The sequence below is a fragment of the Drosophila navojoa genome, chromosome X (assembly GCF_054131105.1).
Source record: "Drosophila navojoa isolate 15081-1374.11 chromosome X, UAZ_NAV_1.0, whole genome shotgun sequence".
Taxonomy (NCBI): domain Eukaryota; kingdom Metazoa; phylum Arthropoda; class Insecta; order Diptera; family Drosophilidae; genus Drosophila; species Drosophila navojoa.
The window spans coordinates 5532076-5557522 of record NC_142895.1 but is presented as its reverse complement, the minus strand read 5'-3'; the positions used below and the strand labels follow the sequence as shown (position 1 = coordinate 5557522).

Here is a 25447-nt window from a genome sequence, read left to right as displayed (position 1 = left end):
ATAGGACCTCCTGATAAGGATTATTTCGTAGCACCCGCATTGCCAGCTCTCAAAAGTATTAGCATTAAGCCCCACATATGCATTTCCATGTGATTATAATCCCAATTTCTTTCCTTTGAATTTAAATTAAATAACAAAACGTTAAAAATTTTTATATATTAAATAATTGTATATTATATATTTTCATTTTTTTTTTTCGTTCAATAAACTTAATTGCTAACAATAATAATAATAATATTAATAAAAAAAAAAAAAACTATTTACAAATTTGAATCAAATTGAATTTAAAGCTATAACACATTTTCGATTTAGGCTTAGGGCTTAGGGTCTACATGAAGATCGAGGCAGGCGTACTGGTGGATCAGGGCCGAGCAGCCTGCCCGAGCTACAGTATGTACAAGGCTGAGATCCGGCCAGGCCGAGTCTCGCGCTGGCTGCTACACGCGCGACTGGTGCGGACTGTAGACGGGGACGTTGTGGAAGCTGATGCCCGCGTAGAGCGGTGCCTGGACGGAGGAGGAGGAGGAGGCGGTGGGCGCCGTCACGGCCAGCATCGACTTGCCGCTGGCGTAGAGATGCTTCTTGGGCAGCGCCGCCGCCGACGACTTGTGCTGCGCCATCAGCGAGGAGCTGGCCGAGCCGCCGGCGACCAGACGGCTGCGGTAGCTCTCGCAGGTCTTGCGCGACCACACCCACATGCCGGTCAGCGTGCCGCCCACCAGCTGAAAGAAGATGCGCACCAGCGCCGGCCAGGCGCTCAGCTGGGCCGGCTGCACGCAATCCTCCGGCGTCGCGCAGCTGGGCACCGCCTCCACGTACCGCTCACAGAAGGCGGCCACCACGCCCGCCGCCGTCGGCACGAAGAACAGCAGCGAGAAGATCACAAAGCGTTTGCGTATCTGGGCGAAACGCTGATGCGCCAGCGTCGGCTGCAGCTGCTGCTGCAGCGAGCGCAGCGACCGGGCGGCGCGCAGCGTGAAGTAGAGCCCGAGGAGCAGCAGCGCCAGCGCCGGCAGCTCCACAAATCCGGGCGCCGTGCACATGCCGGTCAGCTCGCTGGGCCGCACGCGCTCCAGCAGCAGCGCAGCGATGGGCGGCGCCAGCGGCGGCACCCAGGCGAGCACATGGAACAGTCCGGAGCGCTTCTCCAGCGCCTCGCTGGACCACTTCTTGTGCGAGGACAGGTAGAAGCAGAGCGCAAAGATCAGCCACCAGCTGGCCGCGCACAGGCTCAGGTACGAGGTGCTGATGTACGAGGCCAGGCAGGGCGGCGTGAGGGCGCAGGCCGTCCGACCCGCTCGCCCGCCCGGCTCCTGCAGCAGCGCCAGGCTGCGCGCCTGATGGAACACAATGCGCTCCAGATAGCAGACGCTGAACAGATTGTAGCACAGGCAGAGGAACAGCACCGGACGCTCCGGGTACCCGAAGCGCGTCGGCTCCGCCCAGAACGTGACCAAAGCGAACAGCGTCAGCACGAAGCACACGGCGGACAGGCCCAGGACGAGGCTTTCGGTCAGCTTCTTCTGCTGCGTCGAGTGGAACGCGTCGCGCTGGCACTGCGGCAGGCACTCCTCGCCGTTCAGCGGGTTCACGCTGAAGTTTTGCGGACAAAAGCCGACGCCAACGCCGGCACCGACGCCGACGCCGACGCCAACGCCAACTGAGCCGGCTGAGCCCGGCGCTCCGTTGCTGGGCGGCGATTTGCCCAGCTGCGCGGACATCTTCCAGGCCATCCAGGACCAATACAATTGCTGCTGCTGCGGCGGCGGCGGCGGCGGCTCGGCGGCCGACGTCTGTTGTCCATCGGCGCTGGGCGCTGGCACGCCCACAGCGGATCCCTCACTGGCCGCCGCCTCCTGCGGTATTTGCATACAGAGCTCGTGATTCTCTGGCTGCGGCAGCGCGTCGCAGCTGAGAAACTGCGGCCACAGCTGCATCAGCTCCGGCGCCGCATTCGCAGCACATTCGCCCTTGACCGTCTCGCAGAGCGACTTGCAGGCAGTCACGGGGCGTGGCACATCCGGGCTGCAGAGCGGAAACAGCGCCGAACAGAGCAGAAAACGTGCTCGACGCGAACACCCAGACTCGATCAGCGGCAACAGTTTGGCTATCTGCAAGAGAAAAAGAGAGAGAGGGAGGGAGAAGTGAGTGAGATGGGAAATGAGTTAAGTGCTTACGATAATATTCATGATTACAGAGACTAATTGAATTTTGTAGAGGAGCGACGCCTAGATTGAACAGTCTACGACTCGAAGAACTAAAAAGGTCTTCAGCCTTCACTAAAGAGTCAAGCGTGCCCTTCTTCTATTCAACTTGGACTCAAAGGTGGACCAAACCGAAGAATGCTGAGCGGGAATAATGGAGGGATGGATGGTAGAACGGTGGGGATGGGTTGGCTGGGAAGGTAGCATAGAGAGCCGGGTGGAAGAACGAGAGGTAAGAGGATGGGTAGATGGAAGGAAGGATCAGGCCAGGAGAACGGCAGAGCGAATGTAGCGACAGTCTGTATACAGTTCAAACCCTAAACGCTTAATATAAATAGAATAGCTATCAGTTAATAGAGCACTAAGTGTCCCTAGGTAGAGTAGGTAGAGCAGGGTTCCTCGACTTTGAGCTGTGAAAATGAAATTAAGATCTATTCCAAAGCCCAAACTCATATTTTGTGGAGAGATAAGAGTCTTAACCCAAATCAGTAGAGTGATAGATAGATAGGCAATATGTTGCATTATGAGTAGATTGACCAAGAACCTGATTGCTTATCTCTCATGGGAAAGATTGAGTAATCTAAAGATTTAGCTCAAAGTTGATCTAAGTCAGAAAAAAAGTCATTAGGTTCATTAGGATCTACTTAGGTAAAGATCTAGCACTAAGTTTAGCTCTAATACGTCTACTCATATGTCAGTCTAAACTGACTCTTTTATACATTAGTCCTATATACAAATAAATATAAAGATGATCAACTCGGGTTACATTTCCATTACCAACCGTTTCCCACTTCCCTCAATTCCCTCGCTCAATGCCAACTGCCTTAAGATTTTCCCCACTCACAATCTCCACCATCAACTTTCCAATGGCTTACGGCTCAGGCAGCGCAATCTATGTAGATCTAGAGCTACATATATCAATTAAGACTAGGTGCTGCTTTCAGATCACTCAGCACAATCTGCCTAGATCTAGAGCTCTATCAATTAAGGCTAAGTCAGGTACTCCCCGGCCACAGTCAAACATGAAAGTTTGCCGACAAATAATTAGAGCGAAGTGGGCAAAAACTAGAACTCGGCAAATATGTGCGCAAAGTTAAACAACAAATACTAAAAGGAAACAAAAAAAAATACGCTCAATTCTAAACAATAGAAAAAAAATAATGAAAAAATTTAAACAATAAAATTGTCGGCGTTCCCATTCACACCTCACACCTGGGCAGGGGCGTTCGGCGCCGTTGGCATTTGTTAATTGTTATTGTTGTTGTTGCTGTTGCTGTTGCTGTTGCTCTTCATTGATGTCTATAATTTTATCTAATAAAAATGCAATAAAATTGTAGTCAAACGTAGACGAGGTTTGCGCGTTTATCTCTTTGTTCTTTTGCCGACATAATCGCGTCTAGGCGCAACTACAACAGCAACTAAAACAACAACAACAACAACAAAAAGTGAACGACAACAATAAAAATATCTAATTGCATTTGTTTACAGTCAATTAAATAGTTTTGTTTATCTAACAATCGCAATCTGTGAGACATTTTGTAACGCGCCCCTCCTCAACAGCAAACGAACGAAACTCTTTCATCTTTGAGCAATTATCAAGTGAATTTAATAGGTAAACAAGGCTGCAATTGACATCCCTATCGGAGCGTCTTTCAATTCGGATGAGGAATATCTATAAATGGTTTATACACCCAGTCACATGTTACAATGATCACGGACTGAAGGAAGGATGAAGGGAGGTAAGCACTCAAGGAAGAAAGTAGAACGGAATGAAGGCGTGGGAAGGACGCAAAAGACGGAATGAAGGATAGATAGAAGAACGGAAAGAAGGACGGTAGGATGGACGAAAAGGAAAGACGGAAGGAATGACGGAATGAAAGGAAGGAGAGAAGGATGGAACCATGGAAGAACTGAGATGGACTAAAAGAAGGAAGGAAGGAAAGACTGTAGGAAGGAAGAACTCAAGGAAGAAAGAACTGAAGAAAGGAGGGACTGAAGGAACGCCTTCCTTATGGATACTTGGAAAGAAGGCGGGGAAAGGAAGCAGAAAACGGATGGAAGGATGGAAAGAAGTACGCTAGGATGGACGAAGAGAAGGATGGACCCATGGAAGAACTGAGCTAAGGAAGGACTGAAAGATGGAAGGAAGGACGAACTCAAGGAAGAAAGAACAAAAGAAAGGAGGAACTGAAGAAAGAAGAACTAAAGGAACGCATTCCGTATGGATAAATGGAAAGAAGAACGGAAAGAAGGCGGGGGAGGGAAGCAGAAATCGGATGGAAATAAGTACGGTAGGATGGACGAAAGGAAAGGCGGAAGGAATGATGGAAAGAAAGGACGGAGAGAAGGACGTCCCCAAGGAAGGACTTTAGGAAGGAGGGAAAGACTGTAGGAAGAGAGAACTGAAGAAAGGAGGGACTGAAGGAAGAAAAAACTGAGGGAAAGAGGGACTGAAGTTAGAAATGACAATAGGAACGACGGTTGGATGGGCGAAAAGAAAGACGGAGGAAAGAACTGAAGAAAAGACAATAGAAATCAAGGGCGGACGGATGGACGGATAGTTGGACAGACAGCCGGACGGATTCACCCCCGAGCATAAAACTGAATATAGATAAAGGGAAACTTGCATGGATCGATGGACACACGGACTGACTGACAACCATATGTCTAGTACCTCTCAGTACACCAGACGTCTAAGGAAAAGTATGTAATGTAATCGTATCTTGAAAGAAAAGAAAAAAACAACCTGCCTTTTACTATTAACAGTAAATTAACATTTCATGCCGAATAACATTACTTTAACAGGAACAAATGTAATTTGAGCTCCGACTCTAAAAAGTCTTGCGTTCTCCGCCCGTAGACCATTTGCTGGTCGGTGCAGGCGAATGCAACTCTCTGATAACATTGTTGAATTTCCCATTAGCCGATGACAAATGTGGTTTGTGTGAAAATTAGCGACAAACTTCGCACATGTGACGGGCTAAGTGGAGGAGGGAGGAGGGGGGAGGACGGAAAGCGGAGCGGTTGCAGCAGGTGAGTCAATATCGATATGGCTTCCCATGCCCGTTCGCAAGTGTTGAGCGCAATTACGGGCTAATTACACGCAATGCATCGACTGACTGACTGCAAATGGCAAAAAGAAACAGACCAAAGCGTTTCCGAGTTGCGACTATTAATTGCAAAGCCCAGACACAACTTCAATCGAAATGATCCGCAAGCAGACGCAAAAAAAAAGCCAATACAGAAAGAGAGAGGAAGAGAGAGAGCGAGATAGAGAGGGAGAAGAAATTATGATACATAATAATAAAGGCGAACGGGGTCCAGACATGTCCGTCAAATGATGACGATGACGAACCCCGAACGTTCCGGGCGAGGCATAAAACATTTATGAGTTTGCGGAATTTTCGTCTAGAAGATGACCCAAAAGGGTTGCGGATTTGGGCCTGCGCTTAACGCGCATCTTAGCCACAGCCAAAAGAAATAAAAATGTGAGCAAGCAGACTGCATCAAATTAGTGAGACGTTTTCTCAGGAAAGAGCCCAAAAAAAAAAAAAACAAGTTAAGCTAAGAAAGAACACACACAAAAAAAGAAAAAGCAGCGCAGGCTTTGTGACTCCCAGTGCGGCACTTTGACATGCATTTGATGGGTTGACATGCGGTCCCAAGACCAAGTCCCGACCGGGCTTCAACTCCGGCTACGCCTTCGCTGCCTTGGCTCGGCTCGGCCCGGTTTGGCGACCAACATTCATCGAGGTTGGAGCTCTCGCCTCTCGGTTTCGCATTCATTCAGCTGCCACAGGCTTAGCTGGGCTTTGCTTCGCTTTGTTCTCTTGGCCAACATGCTTGTTGTTCTGGCTATAATTAAGGTACATTAGGGCACTCAATAGCCACACAGTGAATCACTGTATAGCCGCTGGTCATGTGGAACAGTGCATTAGGCACGCCATATACCCTTCAAAAAAGATACATATATTCATGTAGATATGCTATATGAAATATATATGTATATATACTATACAAATATAGATATAGCACTAACTTTACTTCCACTTGAGCAACTTCTCTTGGCACTTTTACATTTTTCGATCAATTTGCGAGGTATTTGTTAGTCGTTCAAATGTCTTTGATTGATTTAGTTTCTCGTTTCGATATTTCATACCGAGCTCTTTTGTGGCAGCCGCCTGTGAACTATTATTGTCAGATCGAGCTAGCATCCATCTCACTTGCCCTTTCTACATGTCTCTCTCTCTCTCTCTCTCTCTCTCTCTTTACTTCTCTCTATCTCTGTGTCTATTGTGCTGACCCAGAGGCAATAATAATTTAATGATGCTGCAGTCAGGCTTCAACAATGGCAACAAGTGTCAGGGCCCCATCATCATCAGCATCAGCATTATCATTATTATCATCATCATTATCATCATTGCCATCGTCATAGGCCAGGCCAAAAACTGAAAGGCAATCAACCTAATAGACAGGCCAACCGCAGCATCCACAGTCATAGACGCAGGCTGTGCGAGTGAGTGAGTGAGTGAGAGAGAGAGAGAGAGATAGATAGACTACGAAAGCTGTTTCACGCTTTTGGGCCACAAACAAACGGCCGGCCAAGTGTCTGAAATGTGTTATTAATGCCGCTTTGTGCTGTTCTTTTTCCCCCTCTCTTTTTTTTTGTTTTTTTCTTGCTGCCAAATGCAAAAGGGCAAACCCGACTTGGCCACAGTCTCCGTCTCCGTCTCCGTCTGTCCGTCTCGCCCTCTGCCGGCCTGCCCCAGTGCCCATTGCCGAGCTGGACGAGGTTTTGCGTCTGCGCATCGAATGCAATCTGCAACGCTCTGAGCATTTTTTGGCCACGCAATTGCCGCAGAAAAAACAACAACAACAAGTTACAGAAAACACTAAAAAAGAGGCCGCGATTCGCTGCGCCGCGCCGACGCGCAACGCCTTGCACACCCGACAAAATGCAACAAATTCGTTTTGACTGACTTTTGCGTGGAACGTGAAAAAAGAAATTATTATTGTTTTTTAATAATTAAAGTTAAATTGAGCTGATAATATTTGGACAAAGATTAAGAAAACGCAGAAACCTACTAAGCTTATTGCATTCGGGCTTTAGCCACTGCAGAATACTCATTCAAGGCCCAAAGCAGTCAGAGGCATTTTCTGCTTTACCACGCCTTCAATTGGTATATGAATATATATATTATTTCAATATCAATATCTATAGAGGATGATAGCATATAGGATTAAAACTGTAGAAACTGCATATAGATAGCATATATAGCACATATAACTATATATACTAAATGCGAATTTTCCGATATACCACGCCCCCATTTCGTATATAAATATGAATATATATATTGATATTTTATATATAGAGGATGATATCATATAGTTGAAATATGTAGAAAATATATGTATATCTTATTACTTTTGGACTGCCAGCTCAAGTATATATCTAAAACATCAATTCTCTAGCACTTGAATTACTATGCTCTCTGGTTAGCCACGCCTCTTGTAGGCGGATCGTGAAAATTCAAATATTTTATTTTCTACTCTATATGTATATGTTACGAATTTTAGGTTTGTAGCTTTATTTAAATGTAAATTAATATGAAAATATGATCGGGTCTCGATAAATGCACTTAAGTATTTAGATAAAATATTTTTAATATTATATATTATGTATTATATATTATATATTATATATTATATATTATATATTATATATTATATATTATATATTATATATTATATATTATATATTATATATTATATATTATATATTATATATTATATATTATATATTATATATTATATATCATATATTACATTTATTACATATCATATATCTTTAGCAAGTTTTGTTCGTATTTGAAACTGACATTTTTGTCGCCATTTAAATGCTAAGAATACAAAAAATTGCTTTCAAGCTTTGCGCGATTTTCAAAAAAATCGATCATGAAATTAACTTTTGTGTCATCGAGCTGTGTCTGTGTGTGTGTGTGCGTCTGTGTAAAATGAAAAAGTTATGCTTAATTTGCTTCAGCTAAAATTAAGTTTTTTTTCTGTAATTTATCTCTAGGCATATGCGCAGCTCTTTGTCTCTATGGCTTTCAAGTCGAGTTTCGTTTCGTATGTGGTTTTTTTTCTTTACATGCATATAAGCTTCTATAGGGTGTGCTAACCTTAGCATAAAGCAAGTTAGGCAAATCATTAAGCGAGAGACTATTATGAGATGAGTTGATGCAGCTTCTCCCAGCTCTATCTCAGTTGAGTTGCTTGAGAAGTTTCCGTTGGAGCGTTTACATATATCGATTTGCTTTGATTCTATATGTGTATACATAAGGGTTGTCTATATTGGATGAATGTATACTAGATATTTAGACTGAAATGTGAAGGTCTAGTGTAAGCAGAGTTAAGGTATAGCTTAGTGGAATTGGATCAGAAAATGAGATTTTTCTTGACCAGGAAATTTCTTAATTAACATCAAGCTACATTAGGAAAGAGTATTTCGTGTTCGATATGCGAACCATAAATCATTTTCTCTCTGTTTGACTGGCGGCAATTCCTTCAGTTCAGCCTGTTTCACACATTTTTTTTTTAACATTTGTTGTTGTTGTTGTTCCTTTGACGATTACGACGTCTCGGGCCAAGCTAAATAACATTTAACCTTGTTTCGGTTTGATAATGTTTTCGACTCTCGCGACCGTCTCGACTCGCTGGCTTGTTGCCTGGCCATGTTCACAATTCAATTACAAGCTAAGGAACAGCAACAACAACAACAACAGCAACAACAAACAGTTGACACCTGAACATAAACGCAAAGTTAATGATTTCTCGATTTTGATTAATGATTTCGCCGCAACGAAATCAAATGAAATGAAAGCAAAGCGAAGCCAAAAAGCCGAAGCATTCATGTTGCCCCATCGATTGTGCTTTGTTGTTGTTGTAGTTGCTGCTGCTGCGGCACTTTGGCTTTGAATATTTCGAAAGGGGGACTAGAGCTAGAGATATAGCAGCACCTCTATATATATATGTATGTGTGTGTATGCTTGGGGCTCGAGCTAGGCTTGGCGGCATCCTCCATTCATTAACGCTTTATGCCTTTAGCCATGATCCTCGGCTCGCCGGCGACATTTAATGCGCCCAGACATCTGCATAATCTGCTCTTAAGTAATGGATTAATTTATAATTTTCTACGCTGCATCCTCATCGTCATCGTCATCGCCATCGTCGTCGTCGATGCTACGTGGCCCTGGCTACCTGCACTCCGGTTGCCCAGGCTGCTCCCAGGCCGAGCCAACAAATTATAGGCTTAAGCGCCAGGCCAGGCCAGGCCAGGCCAAGCCAAGCGAGCTCGATAGCATGAAACTGGAACTGTTCTGCCTTTTGGCTAACCAGTTGGCTCGCCACCTGCCCCTGCCCCTGTGCCTTACCCCTGACCCTTCTGCACCTGCAACTGCAATTTGTTATGAGATTAGTTTGCTTCAGCCCAAGCGCTTCCATTGCCATCTAAGATGCTCCATGAAACAGTAGCTAAAAGCTATTGACTATGGTCTTCACTCCAGTGGAGATCCATCTCGTGTCTATATGTATAGTCTTATATTGGTATCTACATATATAGTTTCCATGACTAATGTATGCTTACTTATATACAATATATATGTATATACATATATAGATATCAATTCCTTAACTAATCTATATAGCTGAAAAAATTGCGTAGAGCGTTTGACTCTGTTCTACACTGGATCTCGAGCCTATATATAATTCTAGTTTCTATAAGTAATATATATCTTATAGTATTTACATTAACTCCTTATAAATATGACAGTTGCTAAAAGCTGTTGACTAGATCTCAGGTCTATATATACTGCTATATACACATCATTTCTATGATATGATATAACTTTTTCCTATAACATAATATAACTTATTTCTATATATACAACTGCTTTTTAGGAAATCTATATGTTGTAAATAAAAGAATAGCTTAAGGCTGTTGATTGATGTATTGACCATATTTTAGGTGTCTATTAGGGCTGTTGAATATTTTGAAAATATCGTACCGATGATGTTTTAAGTTTTGAAAAAAGTATCAATATGATATTTGATATGCAACTTTAAATATATCGATATATTATTATTATTCGATTTTTTCTTTATCCTTTTTCCCCATAATAAGTTTAGCTGTTCCATTATTAAAGTCAGAATAATAGATGTTAGCCATATTTAATTTTTGTACACTCGCAATGGGTTCACTTAAATCACAAAATATCGCAAAAATATATCGATATTTTGGAAAAAATTCAGATTTATACACATACATTTTATGGTGAAAAATATATCGATATATTGATACTTTGATATATTTTCAACAACCCTAATTTTTTTTTTAATTTTTCCATTGAAGAATTTGCAGATCTCTCTCTCTCTCCCTCGCTCTCTCTCTCTCTGTCGCTCTTTCACTCTCTCTCTCGCTTACTCTTTCACGCTCTCTTCGGTCAAGCAGATTTATAATATATATAATATAATTTCTAGGATATAATATAACTTCTTGCTTTAATACAATACAACTTCTATCTGCAAATAATATTATCATTAATAAATCTATATATTTTCAATGAAATACCAGCTTAAGCCTGTTGATTGACTTCCTTACTAGATCTTACTTTTACTATATATACGAACTTCCATTTACTGTGATCTTGATTAACTTTTTTCCATATACATACTTATACATATATGTACTTTAACTAATCTATATATGCAAATGAAAGAGTAGCTAAAGACTGTTGACTGATTTGTTTGTTAATTAGATCTTAAGTCTACCTATTTCTATATATACTTCTTTTGATATGCATATATAACGACTTTAACCAATCTATATAAATGGAAAAATACCTCAAATCTGTTGTCTGTTTTGTTGACTAGATCTTGTCTCTCCTTGACTTATCTATACTTACTAGTCTATATATACATAATCTCCATGACTAATCTATGCTAACTTCTTTCACTAATCTATACTAGTTTCTCTACATATATCGCTGCTATAATTAATCTAAGCTACATAATTCAGTTCATCTCATTCAGCTGCTATAATTTTCTCAGATATTGCCTGCTTTACTTTGTTATACATATTTATGGCAAACTTGTGCTCTATATATATGTACGTGTATGTGTATGTGTATGTGTGTGTTCCCAGCATTTGGCTGCGTGACTGATTTCCATAATCATTATTATGCCAATCATCATTAGCCGAGCTCATCATCATCATTATCATCAGGCTGATGCGTGAGCTCTAACAACTTCAGTCAGCTACTTGAGCTTTCAGCGTGCTCAAACGGCAGCTAGAACTATGAATGAGTTCAATGTGTGTGAGCTATGTGTGTGTGTGTGTGTGCGTGTGTGTGCTGTCTATGTATTGAGCATCTCTAGCAGCGGTTTTTGTTGTTGTTGCGTTATCTTGAGGCTGCATCTAGGCGGCGACTTTGGCCTCCACAAATTGCTCAGCTGCCACAAGTGACAAGTGTTGCAAAATGCTTGAGCAAAGTACCGCAAACTAGACGCACACACACACACACAGGCAGATAGACAGACAGATGTACAGTGAATGCTCGCACAGCTAGTAAATCTTTGTTGCTTGGCAGCCGCGCTTGGCCCAGTCAAAGTCAAGTTTGGTCAGCCGACAAAAGCGTCGTTCACGATCTTCATATGAGCAGGACGGCAGAGTTTTATCTTGCTGTCAGTTGTTGTTGTTGTTGCTGTCGCTGTTGCTGCTGTTGTTGTTGTTGTTGTCAGTGCATTTATTTGATTTGCGCTTTATTTGATTTCGTTGCTCGCTTGCCAGCCATTTGATACGAGCCAAAAGCCAGGCAGGCCAACAGTCGGGGGCGGCCGGGGAATATTAGTTGGATTATCGCTGTGGCTCTGGGGTATCGACAGCGGCCGCTTTGAAGTGCACCAATTGATTTAATTTGCCTTTGAAAGCGCTTGCAATTAGCGCAGCTCGCTTCGCTCGGTTCCCCCAGCTAGAAATGCGAACACAAATATGAATAATATGCGCGAGTGTTTCTTTCTTTTTTCTTTTTTTTGGGGCCAGCTGTGCCAGCGAGCTAGATATATATATACATCTATATACATATTATATATCTTCTTTTTTTTTTGCTCATTGCTGGCTCAACAGGTTACCGTGAGAGGCAAATTTGGAGCTTTGCTGGCCGTCAGGCGTTAATTTGCATAATTAAGACGCCGCCGCGTGACAACGATGCGATGATAAATCGAAGCCGACGACGCCGAGCAGGGAAAAGCTAAAAGCCAAATGCAAAATCCGTCGATGACATCATAGCTGGGCGAACTGATAGATCTCAAACAATCAGGCCGACGTTTTTTTTTTTTTGTCGCTGTAATTAAGCAGCTGATAAGCGCAGTCGCATAGCTGATTGGGAGCCACAAGCTCCCAGTCCCGTGCTCCATGCCCCATGCGGCGGCATGCAACTGTCAAGCGAGCACTGCCGACATATGAATGTCTTCTCACAACTAATTGACGTTTTGACTGCCGACGATTGTCATTCAAAGCGGCCAATGCAATGGCCAGCCAAATGGAATGAATCGAAGCGAGGCGAAGCGAAGCGAATTGAAATGAAATGAAATGAAATGTTCGCCGACGTTCTTGGCTTTTGCCTGCCAGCCAAGTCAAGTTGGCCAGCCAGCCAAGGCAGCCAAAGGCAGGCAGGAATGCAGGAAAAAGAGCTAGGCTTAATGGCAGCTACAGTGCTAGAAGCAGGCAGCCGCATCACAGACACAGCGCGGGTCATACCACTAGAAGCACTTGGTGAAATGTTTAGGGGAAAAAAGTTTAGTCATCTATGGATCTAAGGATAAATCGACTTGGGCTGAGACTGCAAATATATCTATACACTTCGATGTTATATTAAATTAGATTAAATATTGTATTCTGATCCATATAACATTTTATAGATTTATATTATAGATTTTATAATATTTATAATATATTTATAATATTATATAATATTTAATATAGTATATAGAAAAATATGTACTCTAACATATCTTGAAGAGGTTTTGAACCACAAAGATATCTCGTATATTCTCAGAATTCAAAAATAAAAAAAAAATGAATTTGGAACTCAAGCAATAATAATTTATCCTGTTGATATATAATATATAGTAATATATGTATATTAGTACAGTAGGAGAGAGGGAATGAGAGAATTATAGATTATCGAGACAATTTTGTAGGTAAACAAACCAGAAAGATCTCCTAGCCTATGGTCTAGCTTATGCGTATATAGTAGATTTTAGTTCTTCTTAGATCAAGATGTAAGATATCTTATTTAAAATCGAAACAAAAATTGTGTATAAAGCTATAGCAATAAGTTTTTAAGGAAGCGTAAAGTATTATAAAACTTCTCCATAAAATTATAACAATAAGAGTAACAAGATCTTGAGAAATCATAAAATACTCTAATAATTCTCTATAAAATTATATCAGTAATATATAATATATATAGATCATAAAATTCTCTATACAATTATAACAATGCGGTCATAGATGATCTATATAAATATTAAAATAATGCAGTAAAATTTAAAGCATCAAGATCTCAGCAGATTAATATATACAAAACTATTAGAATTCTGTAGCAGGTCTAAAAATTATAAGAGTATACTCTAAATGACAAATTTAATTAGCTCTCTGGGATCTAAATAACATTTCTCTGTAAAATTCATATAGCAAAGACTTTATGCAGATTAAAATCTCAGTCATGTCTCTGGAGAAAATCAGATATATATATATATATATATATATATATATATATATATATATATATATATATATATAGATATATAGACTATATGCAGTAAGCGTTTCTAATCTGTTGCAGCGTGAGTGTGGCAACTGTAGCACCGACTTCAGCTGGCTGTTCGATGCCAGGCAGCAACGGGCTTTGGCTACAGTTCGCCTGCCATTGGCAGCAGTTAGACAAACAGTCAGCGACAGCGGCGGCTAATCTTTGGCAGAAATCTGCCAGGCAGGCCGACAGTGAGACAGACAGACAGACAGACAGACAGACAGCTCAAAGGAGAGCCACAATGGCAGCGACTGCAACTGCAACTGCAACTGCAACTGCTTTGGCTGCGGCTGCTCTGGCAGTACATGAAAGCAATTGCGATCAGTTTTGCGCACGCTACAGTTACAATTGAACGTCTCGAGCCATTGTATATACATATATATATACTATATATAGACAGGCGGGCAGGCAGCCGGTCAGCCCTGACCCAGCCACACACACACACACACACACACACACACACACACACATGCAACTGGACGATCGCTTGGCTTAATGTATTCAATTTGAGCATGGAGTCCAAGTCGGCTGCACTTGCGTCTAGCCTGTCTCGGTTTTGGGGCTGACACTTTTGTCAGTTGCCTCGACGCATGGATAATACATCCAGCTTACATGAATTTTTGACAAAACAACAACAACAACAACAACAACAACAACAGAATTAAAACGATGCAAAAGAAAGAAAGCAAAAGAGTAAAACAAAGCTTTGCAGCTGCGCCACGCGCACTTGCCATATGCCCGATGCGATCGTTCGGCGGGCGGCCGGGCGACGGTTGGGAAATTATCTTTAGCCAAAGCAATTCACGCGAGCTCAGGCGCGCAGTTCAATTAACTTAATTGCCATGTAATTACGCGCTGCAACAACAACAACAACAACAACAGCAGCAGCAGCAGCAGCAACAGCAGCAGCAGTCAGCAACAATAACAACAACAACAACAACGTCATCGGCAACACTGGCACAGTTCAACGTCATCTTCAGCCACGGCGGCATTCAGCATCCTGCTGCAAAACAAAAGACTTAAGACACAAACCTGCTGCGGCGGCTGCTGCGACTCTGCCTGCTATATTTTGTTTTTTATTTCCCTCCTCTTCATCTGCTTCTTGGTTTTTTTCTCCGTTTTTTGTATTTTTTATGTTTCATGCCAACGCGATTTTTGTTGTCGTCGCTGTCTGCATTCTGAATACCCTGGACAGGCAGAGTCAGACAGCGTTATAGTTCGATTCTATGCCATGAAGAAGAAACAAGATATCCTTGAAAAGATACTAGACTATCTTCATTGGTGGCTATACTAATGACAATGACAATGACAATGACAATGACAATGACAATGACAATGACAATGACAATGACAATGACAATGACAATGACAATGACAATGACAATGACAATGACAATGACAATGACAATGACAATGACAATGACAATGACAATGACAATGACAATGACAATGACAATGACAATGACAATGACAATGACAATGACAATGACAATGACAATGACAATGACAATGACAATGACAATGACAATGACAATGACAATGACAATGACAATGACAATGACAATGACAATGACAATGACAATGACAATGACAATGACAATGACAATGACAATGACAATGACAATGACAATGACAATGACAATGACAATGACAATGACAATGACAATGACAATGACAATGACAATGATAATGATACTGTCGCTGCCTGTTATGATAATGAATACAACTAATGCTAATACAATATCTACACTGTCTGCAGAGGGCATCTATCAGTCAATCAAGATTCCCATCGGGTTTTTTGTTCCTTTTGTGTTTTTGCTCTGCTCGCTCAGTGGCATCGCATCGTTACTCTGACATTCCTGCCTGGCTTTTTCCCTGGTGCGGCATTTGAAAAACGTTGCTGCATTTTTTGCGTGCTTTTGTGCCTTGGGTCGTCATCGTCGTTCGTTCGAGCCGAGGCAACTAATTGTTGTTGCCAGGACGGCGAGCGGGCAACAGTTGCTAGCGTCTGTGGCACAGCCAATGTGAATGTGTGGAGGCAACCTTTTGTCAAAAATGTTTTCGTCAACATTGTGCAGTGCTTCATCATTATATCAAGTCGTTGCCAGAGTTATGCCGGCCATCGAATGACAAACGATCCATAGTTAACTATCACACACACACACACACACAGAGACAGGCATCCACTTTCAGTGGCAGCGCCAAACTTCAAAGTCATTTGTCCATGTGTAACTGATGCATTATGTTCGGGGTGCGCATTGTTGTTGTTGTTGTTGTTGTCATTATTATTATTATTATTATTGTTGCTGGTCGGCAGCACTCAAACATTTGACATTATCATTGCTAAGTCCCCTCAAATGCCGCCCTGACATTCTTTGAGTCTTTGTTACGGCTGCTTTGCTTCTTCTTTTGCTTCAGTTTTTTGTTTCTACGAACATTTGCCCACATAATTACAATACAAATATACCTACATATGCATGTATATGTATATGTATATATACATATTATATGCCTTTATATCTGAAAACGTAACCTGGTAGCTTTAGCTAACAACAACAACAACAACTTGGCGCTTCACATTTCAGCGTCTGCCTGATAAGCGAGCGACTCTTATCAAAACGCCGCCACGGATTAACTCTGGATGAGTTTTTCTTTGCTAAGAGAACAACAACAATGCAGCAGGAAAAAAAACAACACTCTTTTTGTTGCTGTTGTGCCTAAAACTGATAGCTGATAGCAATGCAAACACATTAAGTATTTATCAAACGACCGACAAAATAAAAGACAAAAGAAAAAAACAAAAAATAAAAATAAAAAGAATTTAACAAAAAAAAAAAAAAAAATAATAATAAATAAATTAAATAAAATGAAAATAAAATTTAATAAAATTTTTCTGTATGCCCTTAAAAATACAAAAAATTATACAAAAATAAAAAGGCAATAACTAAAAAGAATAAAAAAAATAAATAAAATAAAATCCATAAAATTAAAAAAAAAATAAAATTAAAAAATATAATAAAAAAAATGTTAATTAAAATATTCTTCTGTATGCCTTTAAAAATAAAATAAGATAAAATAACTAAAAATAATTTGCCAAAAAAAAAAAATATATATATATTGAAATACAAAAATTAAGTAAAAATATTTCTTTTCGTTTCTTTTCAATTTATTTTCTGCATGCCTTTAAAAATATATTTGTCTAAGTAGTACATATATCAAGTAAAAGTCTAAAAGGGAAAAATGGCAAAAAGAAGAAATAGAAACGAAATGCATACGAGCTCTATTCTTTAACGTTATGCAAAGTATTCTCCCATTGACATGGAAGAAAACATAAGACTCAATAATGACGTATAAGTATTACGTACTTTCAATATCCGATTCTCGATAATATCGATAGGTTCGCCCACTTTGAACTTCTATTGGTTCATCTATAGAGTTTTGGCTATTGCAAAAATATAATATAGAAAGGCTTGTGAGCTCCCAACATGATCTTCTTCTCTACTCTCTGTGGTCTCCCATCATATCTACTTCCATTCTGCACATTCAAACTTCTCATGCAAATGCAGAGTTTCGAATTTTCGTATTTCCTTTTGCACTTGTTTACTCAGAGCTCGATTGTTGATTTAGGTCTTGGGAATTGGATGACATCAACGTTAAAACTTTGACCAGGCTATGATTTCATAATCTGCATTTCAATTATCGTTATTAAAAAAAAAAAAACAAAAACAAAACTGTGTGAAATATTCTTTTTCTTTTTTTTGCGCCTAGTTCTTTAATCAAATTGTGAGGCAATTGTGGGCATATAGATATAGATATTGATATTGTGGCTATATATACATATGTGTTTGTGTGTCTGTGTATATATCAGATATTTGTATTGAAAGCGCTCTTTGATAAGCGGCATAATTGCCATAAACATTTATGGCTGCCTCTCAGGGGAGGGGAGGGGCAAGACTGGTGCGGGACGGTTGCAGCCATCTAAAATTTCTTCAGCTTGAGGTGTTCCCATTGGGGCTTGTGCTCTTTATCAGATGCCTCAGAGCCGCACAGTGACAGTGGAGCCCTGCCCCAATCCTAGCCCATGCCTAATGGGCTCTGATTTTGAAAATCAAACAATTTTATTGTCGCCATCGTTGACTTTATGGAGGAAACTTTGCGGCTTTATGTGATGTGATGTGATGTGTGTGTGTGTGTGTGTGTGTGTGTGTGTTTATGCTATGGGGAGACTATTGCAATTAATAATCGTATGAGAAGAGCAGCGAGTGGGAACAGAGACAGGGAACGAGACTGGGGACTGGGAACTGGGGACTGGGTGCTGCCTTTTGGTCACATCGGCAATTCGAGTCTCAGATCTTGGCTGTGTCAGCGGCTAATGCGTTGTCCAAACACAGCGCCCAAAACGCTGTTCAAATATTTACAATTACTTTACATAAACGCTGGTAGAGGCAGTGGGGTAGTGCTGCCCCTCCCCCCCCTCTCCCTCTCTCTCTCTCTCTGCGGCGCACTCATCTGTCATATTTAAGGCACAAATCCGACGGGCGACGGGCCGCAGCTTGTCGTTCTGCTTCTTCTTCGTTTTCTTGTTGTTTTTTCTCTTTAGTTTATTTTTTTTGTTTCTTTATCGAAGGCGATATGACAAACATGACAGCGAGTAAGACCGTCTCCCGTCTCCTCTTATCACCCTCTCCGTCTCCCTCTCTCACACACTCTCTCTGTGTGTCTGCCCGGGAACACGTGAAATGATAATGGACAAATAAAAAATCTAGCTGACATACAGCACGGCCAACAACAACTGGCGGAATGGTGACCAGGTGGGGTGCGGCAGCAGTGGGGCATAAACAAGTCAAGTCGAATAGCATAGCGGGCAGATCTCTCCACATGCCACACACCCACCCGGCCCCTCACAATGCGTCGCTTGCACTTGCCCTCGCCTCCATATCTCTTTATTCCCCATGCTGCTGTCTCTATCTATATCTAGCTAGATTTCATGCTCTCCCTGTCCCCCCGCTCTCTCTCTCTCTCGCTCTTTATTTGCTCTGTGGGCGTTACGACCGAGTGCCGACAAAGTGCTCGTCAACGGACAATTACAAGCAAATTAATTCAACGTGTGCTGCAACACTATTACCCATTGCCCCCTTCCTCCCGCCCTGCTCTCCACTGATTACCCATTTTGCCCCCCCCCGTCCCCTTCGAAGCACCCTTAGCTGAGCAGCGCACCTCTCCATAGATAAACATCTATCGAAATTGAAGAACTTGGACACTTGTTGAAGTGCTCCATGGCAAATTGGTTGAGAGTTATGGAGAGTATTTTCCAATCGACATGGGAGAAAACATGAGACTCAAATATAGTCCATTATAATTGCTATATGTATATAAGATATTATGTATATACATGCTCATATGGTATTATATGATAGATATGCATTGTAATATGATATTATATTGTATTGTGTATTCTATTACTTACAACTTTATACATCTTAATTGATGTTGATATGAATATGCTGTGAGCTCTTTTGGAGAACTGGGAGAAAACAGAGAAAACAGGGAGGGTTCTGTTCAAGAACTACCATGAGTTTCGGCTTTAAGCGTCCTATAGGATTATCGATTTTCGATATCGATAAGTTCAGCTAGTCTTAAAGCTCAGTATATTATTAAAAGCAATTTTGCTAAGAAATTTTACAGTTCGTCTTCAATTTTCCCATGTTCCAAGCAAGGAGTCTGATATGATTTATTGTGGTATGCCAGGAATACTACAAAATTTGGACTCAGGTCTATAAAGGGCACTATTACATTACCTTACCGAATAAACATCAAATCATATATCATGTATATGTGATATATATTAAATCATATATCATATATACATATATATAGCTGACATATCTTTGATCTCCTTAAAGATCTCATAAAACGTTTTAGCAGCTTCAACTAAAATATAATAAAAACTTTTGTCTTCGGGATGGAAATTTTTACATTTCTTTGATTTTCGCCTTTGCCTTTGATAGTTTTAGTTTTCATCGAATGCATTTGCATCTGGCCACACAAAGCTTTTTGATGGCTGCTGTTGTTGTTGTTGTTGTTGCAGTTGGACTTTTCTTTTGATAACTTGAGGTCTATGTTGTAGCTGCTGCTGTTGTTGTTGTTGTTGTTGTTCCTATTTCTATCCGCTTGCAGTTGAAAAGTCTTTGATCTGCTTTTTATATGCTTCCGATTTAATTTCATTTTATTTCGTTTGCTGCTTTCGTTTTTATTGCCCACTTGAAACATGTTCGACTTTTGTTTGAGTTTCATCTAAACAAAGACACAGACACAGACACAGAGTGAGACAGATATACAGAGAGAGTGAGAGAGAGAGAGAGGCACAGTCATGCACACGCAGCTGAGGCTGCAAAATTGAACATTTCGTCGATCCAAACAGACAGAGAGAGGGAGGGAGAGAGAGAGAGAGAGGGACAGAGAGAGCGAGCGGGCGCACCAGATAATGGAAGTCAGACAGACAGCAGGAGAGGCAGACAGACATCCATTTAGGGCATAAGAACGAACGTTTACAACAGCGCCAGGCGCAGGCTGCGATAAGAAAGGCAAAGTAGGCGGCAACGCGAACCGAACGCCTCCAAAAACCAGACGCAAAATCCATGGGCAATGCACGACGGCCAGATACGCAGCCAGTCGAGCAGAACTGCTTTTACATAGGAACTAAACATACTTATAGATATACATACATACATACATACATACATACATACATACATATATTCATATATCTTATTAAACTCCCATTTAATGATCTCTACACCTTTCCTTTAGCCCATTTAGTTACAGGGTATGCCATAGCCTGACTAACTGCGTGTCGTGGCGTGGCCTGGTGCCGCATTTTATGGCTTTTGATACTCTGCCGGCGTCGCAGCCGCAGCAGCTGCAATCAGCTGCCGTCTCTATTGCCCGAGAGCCGCTGCACTTAACGCCGCACAGCATCCCAATGACCAAATGACCAAAACAGAAATGCGGCGCAAGCGCATGGCAGGGGCGGGTGTACGGCCGATGGCAGGGGCAGCGGCTGGGGTAGGGGTAGGCGTAGAGGTAGGGGCATGAAATGCCAGATATACTCAAAAGAGCCCGATGAATGCCGCAACAGGCAAAAAGGTGTTAATGGACTTTGGCCAAAAGAAAGGCCCCGACCATGACCCCGACTACCGTCCGACGTCCGACGTCTTCCGACCCCTGCAATGCCGTTTGTCTACGCGTCGCACATTTCTCACTTCTTTCTTTCATTTTCACTATTTCTCTTTGTCTCTGTGTATGTATGTGTGTGTGTGTGTGTGTCTCTCTCTCTCTCTCTCTCCCTTTTCGAAACACGGCTCGGCTTTTGTGGATCGCGTCAGCTCGTCTCTAGATTTCCACTAAACGTTTGCCCCATTACCATCAGCATTATCCGGCACCGTCTCCGGCACCGTCTCTCCGTCTTCGTCTCTATCTCCGTCTCCGGCTGCTGCCTCATCTTCTTCAGCGTCTGCCACAGCTTTAGGCACGCACTCGGTTCGACTATTTCCATGGTAAATTATGGCCAAGACTGAAGCTGACCTCAAATGCACTTACGGCCAAAACGAACAACAACAACAACAACAACAAAATGCTCAACTTTAGTTCCAGTTAACAATTTCTTGCTCATTTCGTCATTTCATTTTTCGTCTTCTTCTTCTTCTCTTGCTGCTGTTGTTGTTGTTGTTGTTTGCTCTTTGTAGTTGCCTCTTCATATATTGTTTGCTGCTGAGCTGCTGCTGCTGCTGCTGCTGCTTCTTTTCATTTTGTATTTTTATACCCTGAACCCATTAAAAATGGGAAATCAGGGTATAATGTTTTTGTGTAAAAGTATGTAACAGGCAGAAGGAATCATCGCAGACCCCACAAAGTATATATATTCTTGATCAGCACGATGAGCTGAGTCGATATAGCCCTGTCCGTCTGTCCGTCTGTCCGTCCGTCCGTCCGTCCGTATGAACGCCGAGATCTCAGAAGATATAAGAGCTAGAGAGCTGAAATTTTTTTGTGCATACTCGTGTATACCATACGCAGTACGAGTGTGCTTTATTTTTTCGATAACTCATCCGATAACTTTTTTATCGAGAATAATCGAAAAATTGATTTTGTTTTTTCAGCCTCATTGAAATAATATTAGACATAGAGACTTCAGATTTACTGTGTATATATATATGATGAATACAAACATTTTGTAATCAACAGATTTTGGATACCACGCCCCCTTCGCCCCCAATTTGCAAAAAACGTATTTCAAGTACTAGAGACTTGTGCTTTAGAATGTACACATATTTTGATCATATGATCACGCTCTGAAAATTTCATTAAGATTGCATGTCTACATAAAAAGTTATTTATCAAATAAATTCTCATACTATTGCCCACACTGCAGCGCAGCCCAAGCGCAGCCGCTGCTTACTGCGCAGTTAGCAGAGCGCAGGCGCGTGAGGGTGGATGCATGTGTATGTATGTGTGCGTGCATAAAAGAAGTGCAGAATGATAAGAATATCAGCTTTGAGGGTTCAGGGTATCTCCTAGTCGAGCAGTCTCGACTAGAGTCTTCTTACTTGTTCTTTCTTTTATCATTTTATCTGGAACATGCAAAGGCGAAGCCGACGCTGACGTCGACGTCGACGTCGACGCCGCAGTCACTGATAGCAGGCAGCGTTTTACATTGAAAAGCAATTAAATGTTTGCGGCTGTCGCTGCTCCAGAGTCTTTTGACTGATAACTTGACTCTGCGAGTGTGTGTGTGTGTGTGTGTATGTGTTTGCTGACTCGCCTAGATATGCTTAAAGTAATAGAGTTCCCTTACATTAGACCCCCGACGAAACTCCATATAGATAGTGAAGCAGAGAACTCAAAAACATCCTAGAGTCCTTTCAAGGAAGTTACCGAAAGTGAGGATCATTCCTTCTTATAGCAAGTATAGCTATTCAAATTGTAGATTCGGCTTGAAATTTGAATAGTTTTTAGAGATTTTTATAGCTGGAATGGTGCTAGGGGTTGAGCTGGTAGTTTCCATAGCATGGACTTCATATCAGTTAAGACAAGTCGAATAGATGGAAACTTAGGCAAAACTAGTTTCAGCAATCGAATCACACTGAGTCTTAAAATGCCTTATATATCTCACACATACTTCGCTATCTCTAACAGAGATTTACAGTCTTATCTCATATTTGATATGGAGTAAACAAATCTCAGGCAAATCAGGCTTGAGCTTCAGATTGTCCTGCAGAACGTTGGGCTTAAACTATGAATCCTTTGGGTCTCTGGATTTATGGATGGTATGAAGATTTGAATTGAAGAGAAAGAATTGATTTTAGAGTACAGTCAACTCTCTCTTAAGCACAAACCATATGGAGTAGACATAGTTTAGTCAGCCAAGATGTCTTTGCCTTATAAACTAAAACAACCTTTGGGTAATTCATCAATGATCCACGATCTATATACCATATATAGTATGAAAATATGTATAACTATATGCTTTGTACATGAATGATATATGGGTATATGTAGTATATGTATATATATTGAATATGTCATATCCTCTAGACTAGATTCCTGTCCATTAGCATAGATAAGTCATTAGACGATTTTGATAGCAATTCAATTGATTATAGAGTCTGCTTAGCTTTATCTCTATCTCTATCTCTCTCTCTCTCTCTCTCTCTATTCTCTATCCTCTATCTCTATGTCTTTCTCTATCTGTCTGCCCTTATCCACACTTATCAAAGAGAAAAACTCTAAATGTCGCAATGCCCCCATAAAGCATAGATCAGCTACCCTAGATATCATAGCCATCTGAACTGGAATTCCTTAAGGTCTATTATTCTACATATATACATACAGATATCATAACATACAGTGATATATACATAATAGATATATCTCTTATTCTGCATATTTCAATATATACTAATAAATATTATTCTACATATATAGCTATATATGTATATCTCTTCATTCTCATATTTCATACATGATATCTCCTTCATAGATTAGCAATTTCCTGTGCTACATACTATAGCTGTGAATCGATTTTGATGGGTTTCTTCTAATTGACATTTCGGAATCTCCTGGGAGACTTTGCCCTCGGTCTTTATTTCAATTTATAGTTGACTATTTGTTTTTCTCTGGCTTTCGTCGTTATCTTGTGTATATCGCGAAACGACAAAGCCAAAGCGAAAAGCCAAAAAAAAAAAAAAACTCTATATATATATATAGACATTTTTTATATATGTTTGTGAAGAAGAAGAGGAAGCAGCTCAAAAGTGGAGGCGCTTTGATCCACTGCCGCCAGTCGCCGTCAACGTCACAGCAACTGACACAGCGCCGACTTTGACTACAGCTGGAGCTGGAGCTCGAGCTGGAGCTCAAGCTGAAGTAGAAGCTGAAGCTCTGGTCATGTCCATATCTACAGTTACAGATCCGTCCACGTCTCCGGCGTCGCAGTCCGATGACTTTCGCAATGCTTTGTGACTTTTGAACACTTTTTTTGTTTTTCGTTTTCGTTGTTTTTGTTTTTGTTTTTTTTTTTTTTCGCACGTAAGCGTCAAGAATTGTTTTTATGGCCACACACCATACCGAAAGGCAAGCCGCTTATCGGGGTACAGGCATCGGCATCGGCACCGGCACCGGCACCGGCTCAAGCACAAAGCTAGGCCAGGCTGGGCTGGGCCATGGAGGGGGTGGGTGGGGATGCTTACCTGCAGCTCAGCCTCCAGCTGATTGGTGTGACCCGCGAGATTGGGCAACGCGGTCATATTGTAGCCGAGCCCCTGGCAGGCGGACACGGCGATGCGTTTGCACTGTAATCCATTGGGGCTGCTGCTGCCGCCGTTGCCGCCGCCGAGGCCGTTGGCAGCGCTGCCCGCGGCCGCTACCGCTGCACTGCACTGCAGCAGGCAGGAGGCGAGCAGGGCCAACAGAAGTTTGGCTGCCAGCATTACGCGCACCGAATCGAATGCCTCTGCCGAGCTGTGGTCACTGGTCTGCTCACTAACGGGCCGTACACTCGATCTCTATGGCTAGTTCAGGATCAGAATCGGGATCTGGCTTAGAGGCTGGCCAATCAATTGGGCCTCATTGTTCACAATAGGCGAATCATTCACTCGCGCGGGCGCTGCTCTTATCAGCGAGTCACGTGAAAAAAAAGTATTGAGTGGATGGGTAAATCGAGGAATCAAGACACGATTTACTATAATAAATATATTTCCGATTGGTTCAGGAGGCACTGCGTGAAGCGTACGTAATTTATCTACTTTGAGGTGCGACTGCAACGCGTCCACACTGCTCGATGTTTCAACATGGACTGAACGAAGCGGC

At 41.7% G+C, this 25447-nt stretch overlaps 2 protein-coding genes across 2 annotated transcripts in view; both read right to left on the bottom strand.

Moving 5' to 3' along the window:
• The window catches only part of LOC115565388 (RNA exonuclease prage), an 86406-nt gene extending 77580 nt beyond the window's left edge, over window positions 1–8826 (bottom strand). Inside the window, exon 1 of the mRNA XM_089263299.1 lies at window positions 8810–8826. The gene's annotated coding sequence lies outside the window, so the exon portion shown is untranslated. The remainder of the gene's footprint in view (window positions 1–8809) is intronic.
• Window positions 167–25447, bottom strand: fz3 (frizzled 3). The gene is made up of 2 exons (XM_089263306.1): window positions 24829–25447; window positions 167–2111 (listed from the first exon to the last, which is right to left on the bottom strand). The coding sequence occupies exons 1-2, from the start codon at window positions 25066–25068 to the stop codon at window positions 438–440; spliced, it is 1914 nt and encodes a 637-aa protein (XP_089119432.1). The 5' UTR covers window positions 25069–25447; the 3' UTR covers window positions 167–437.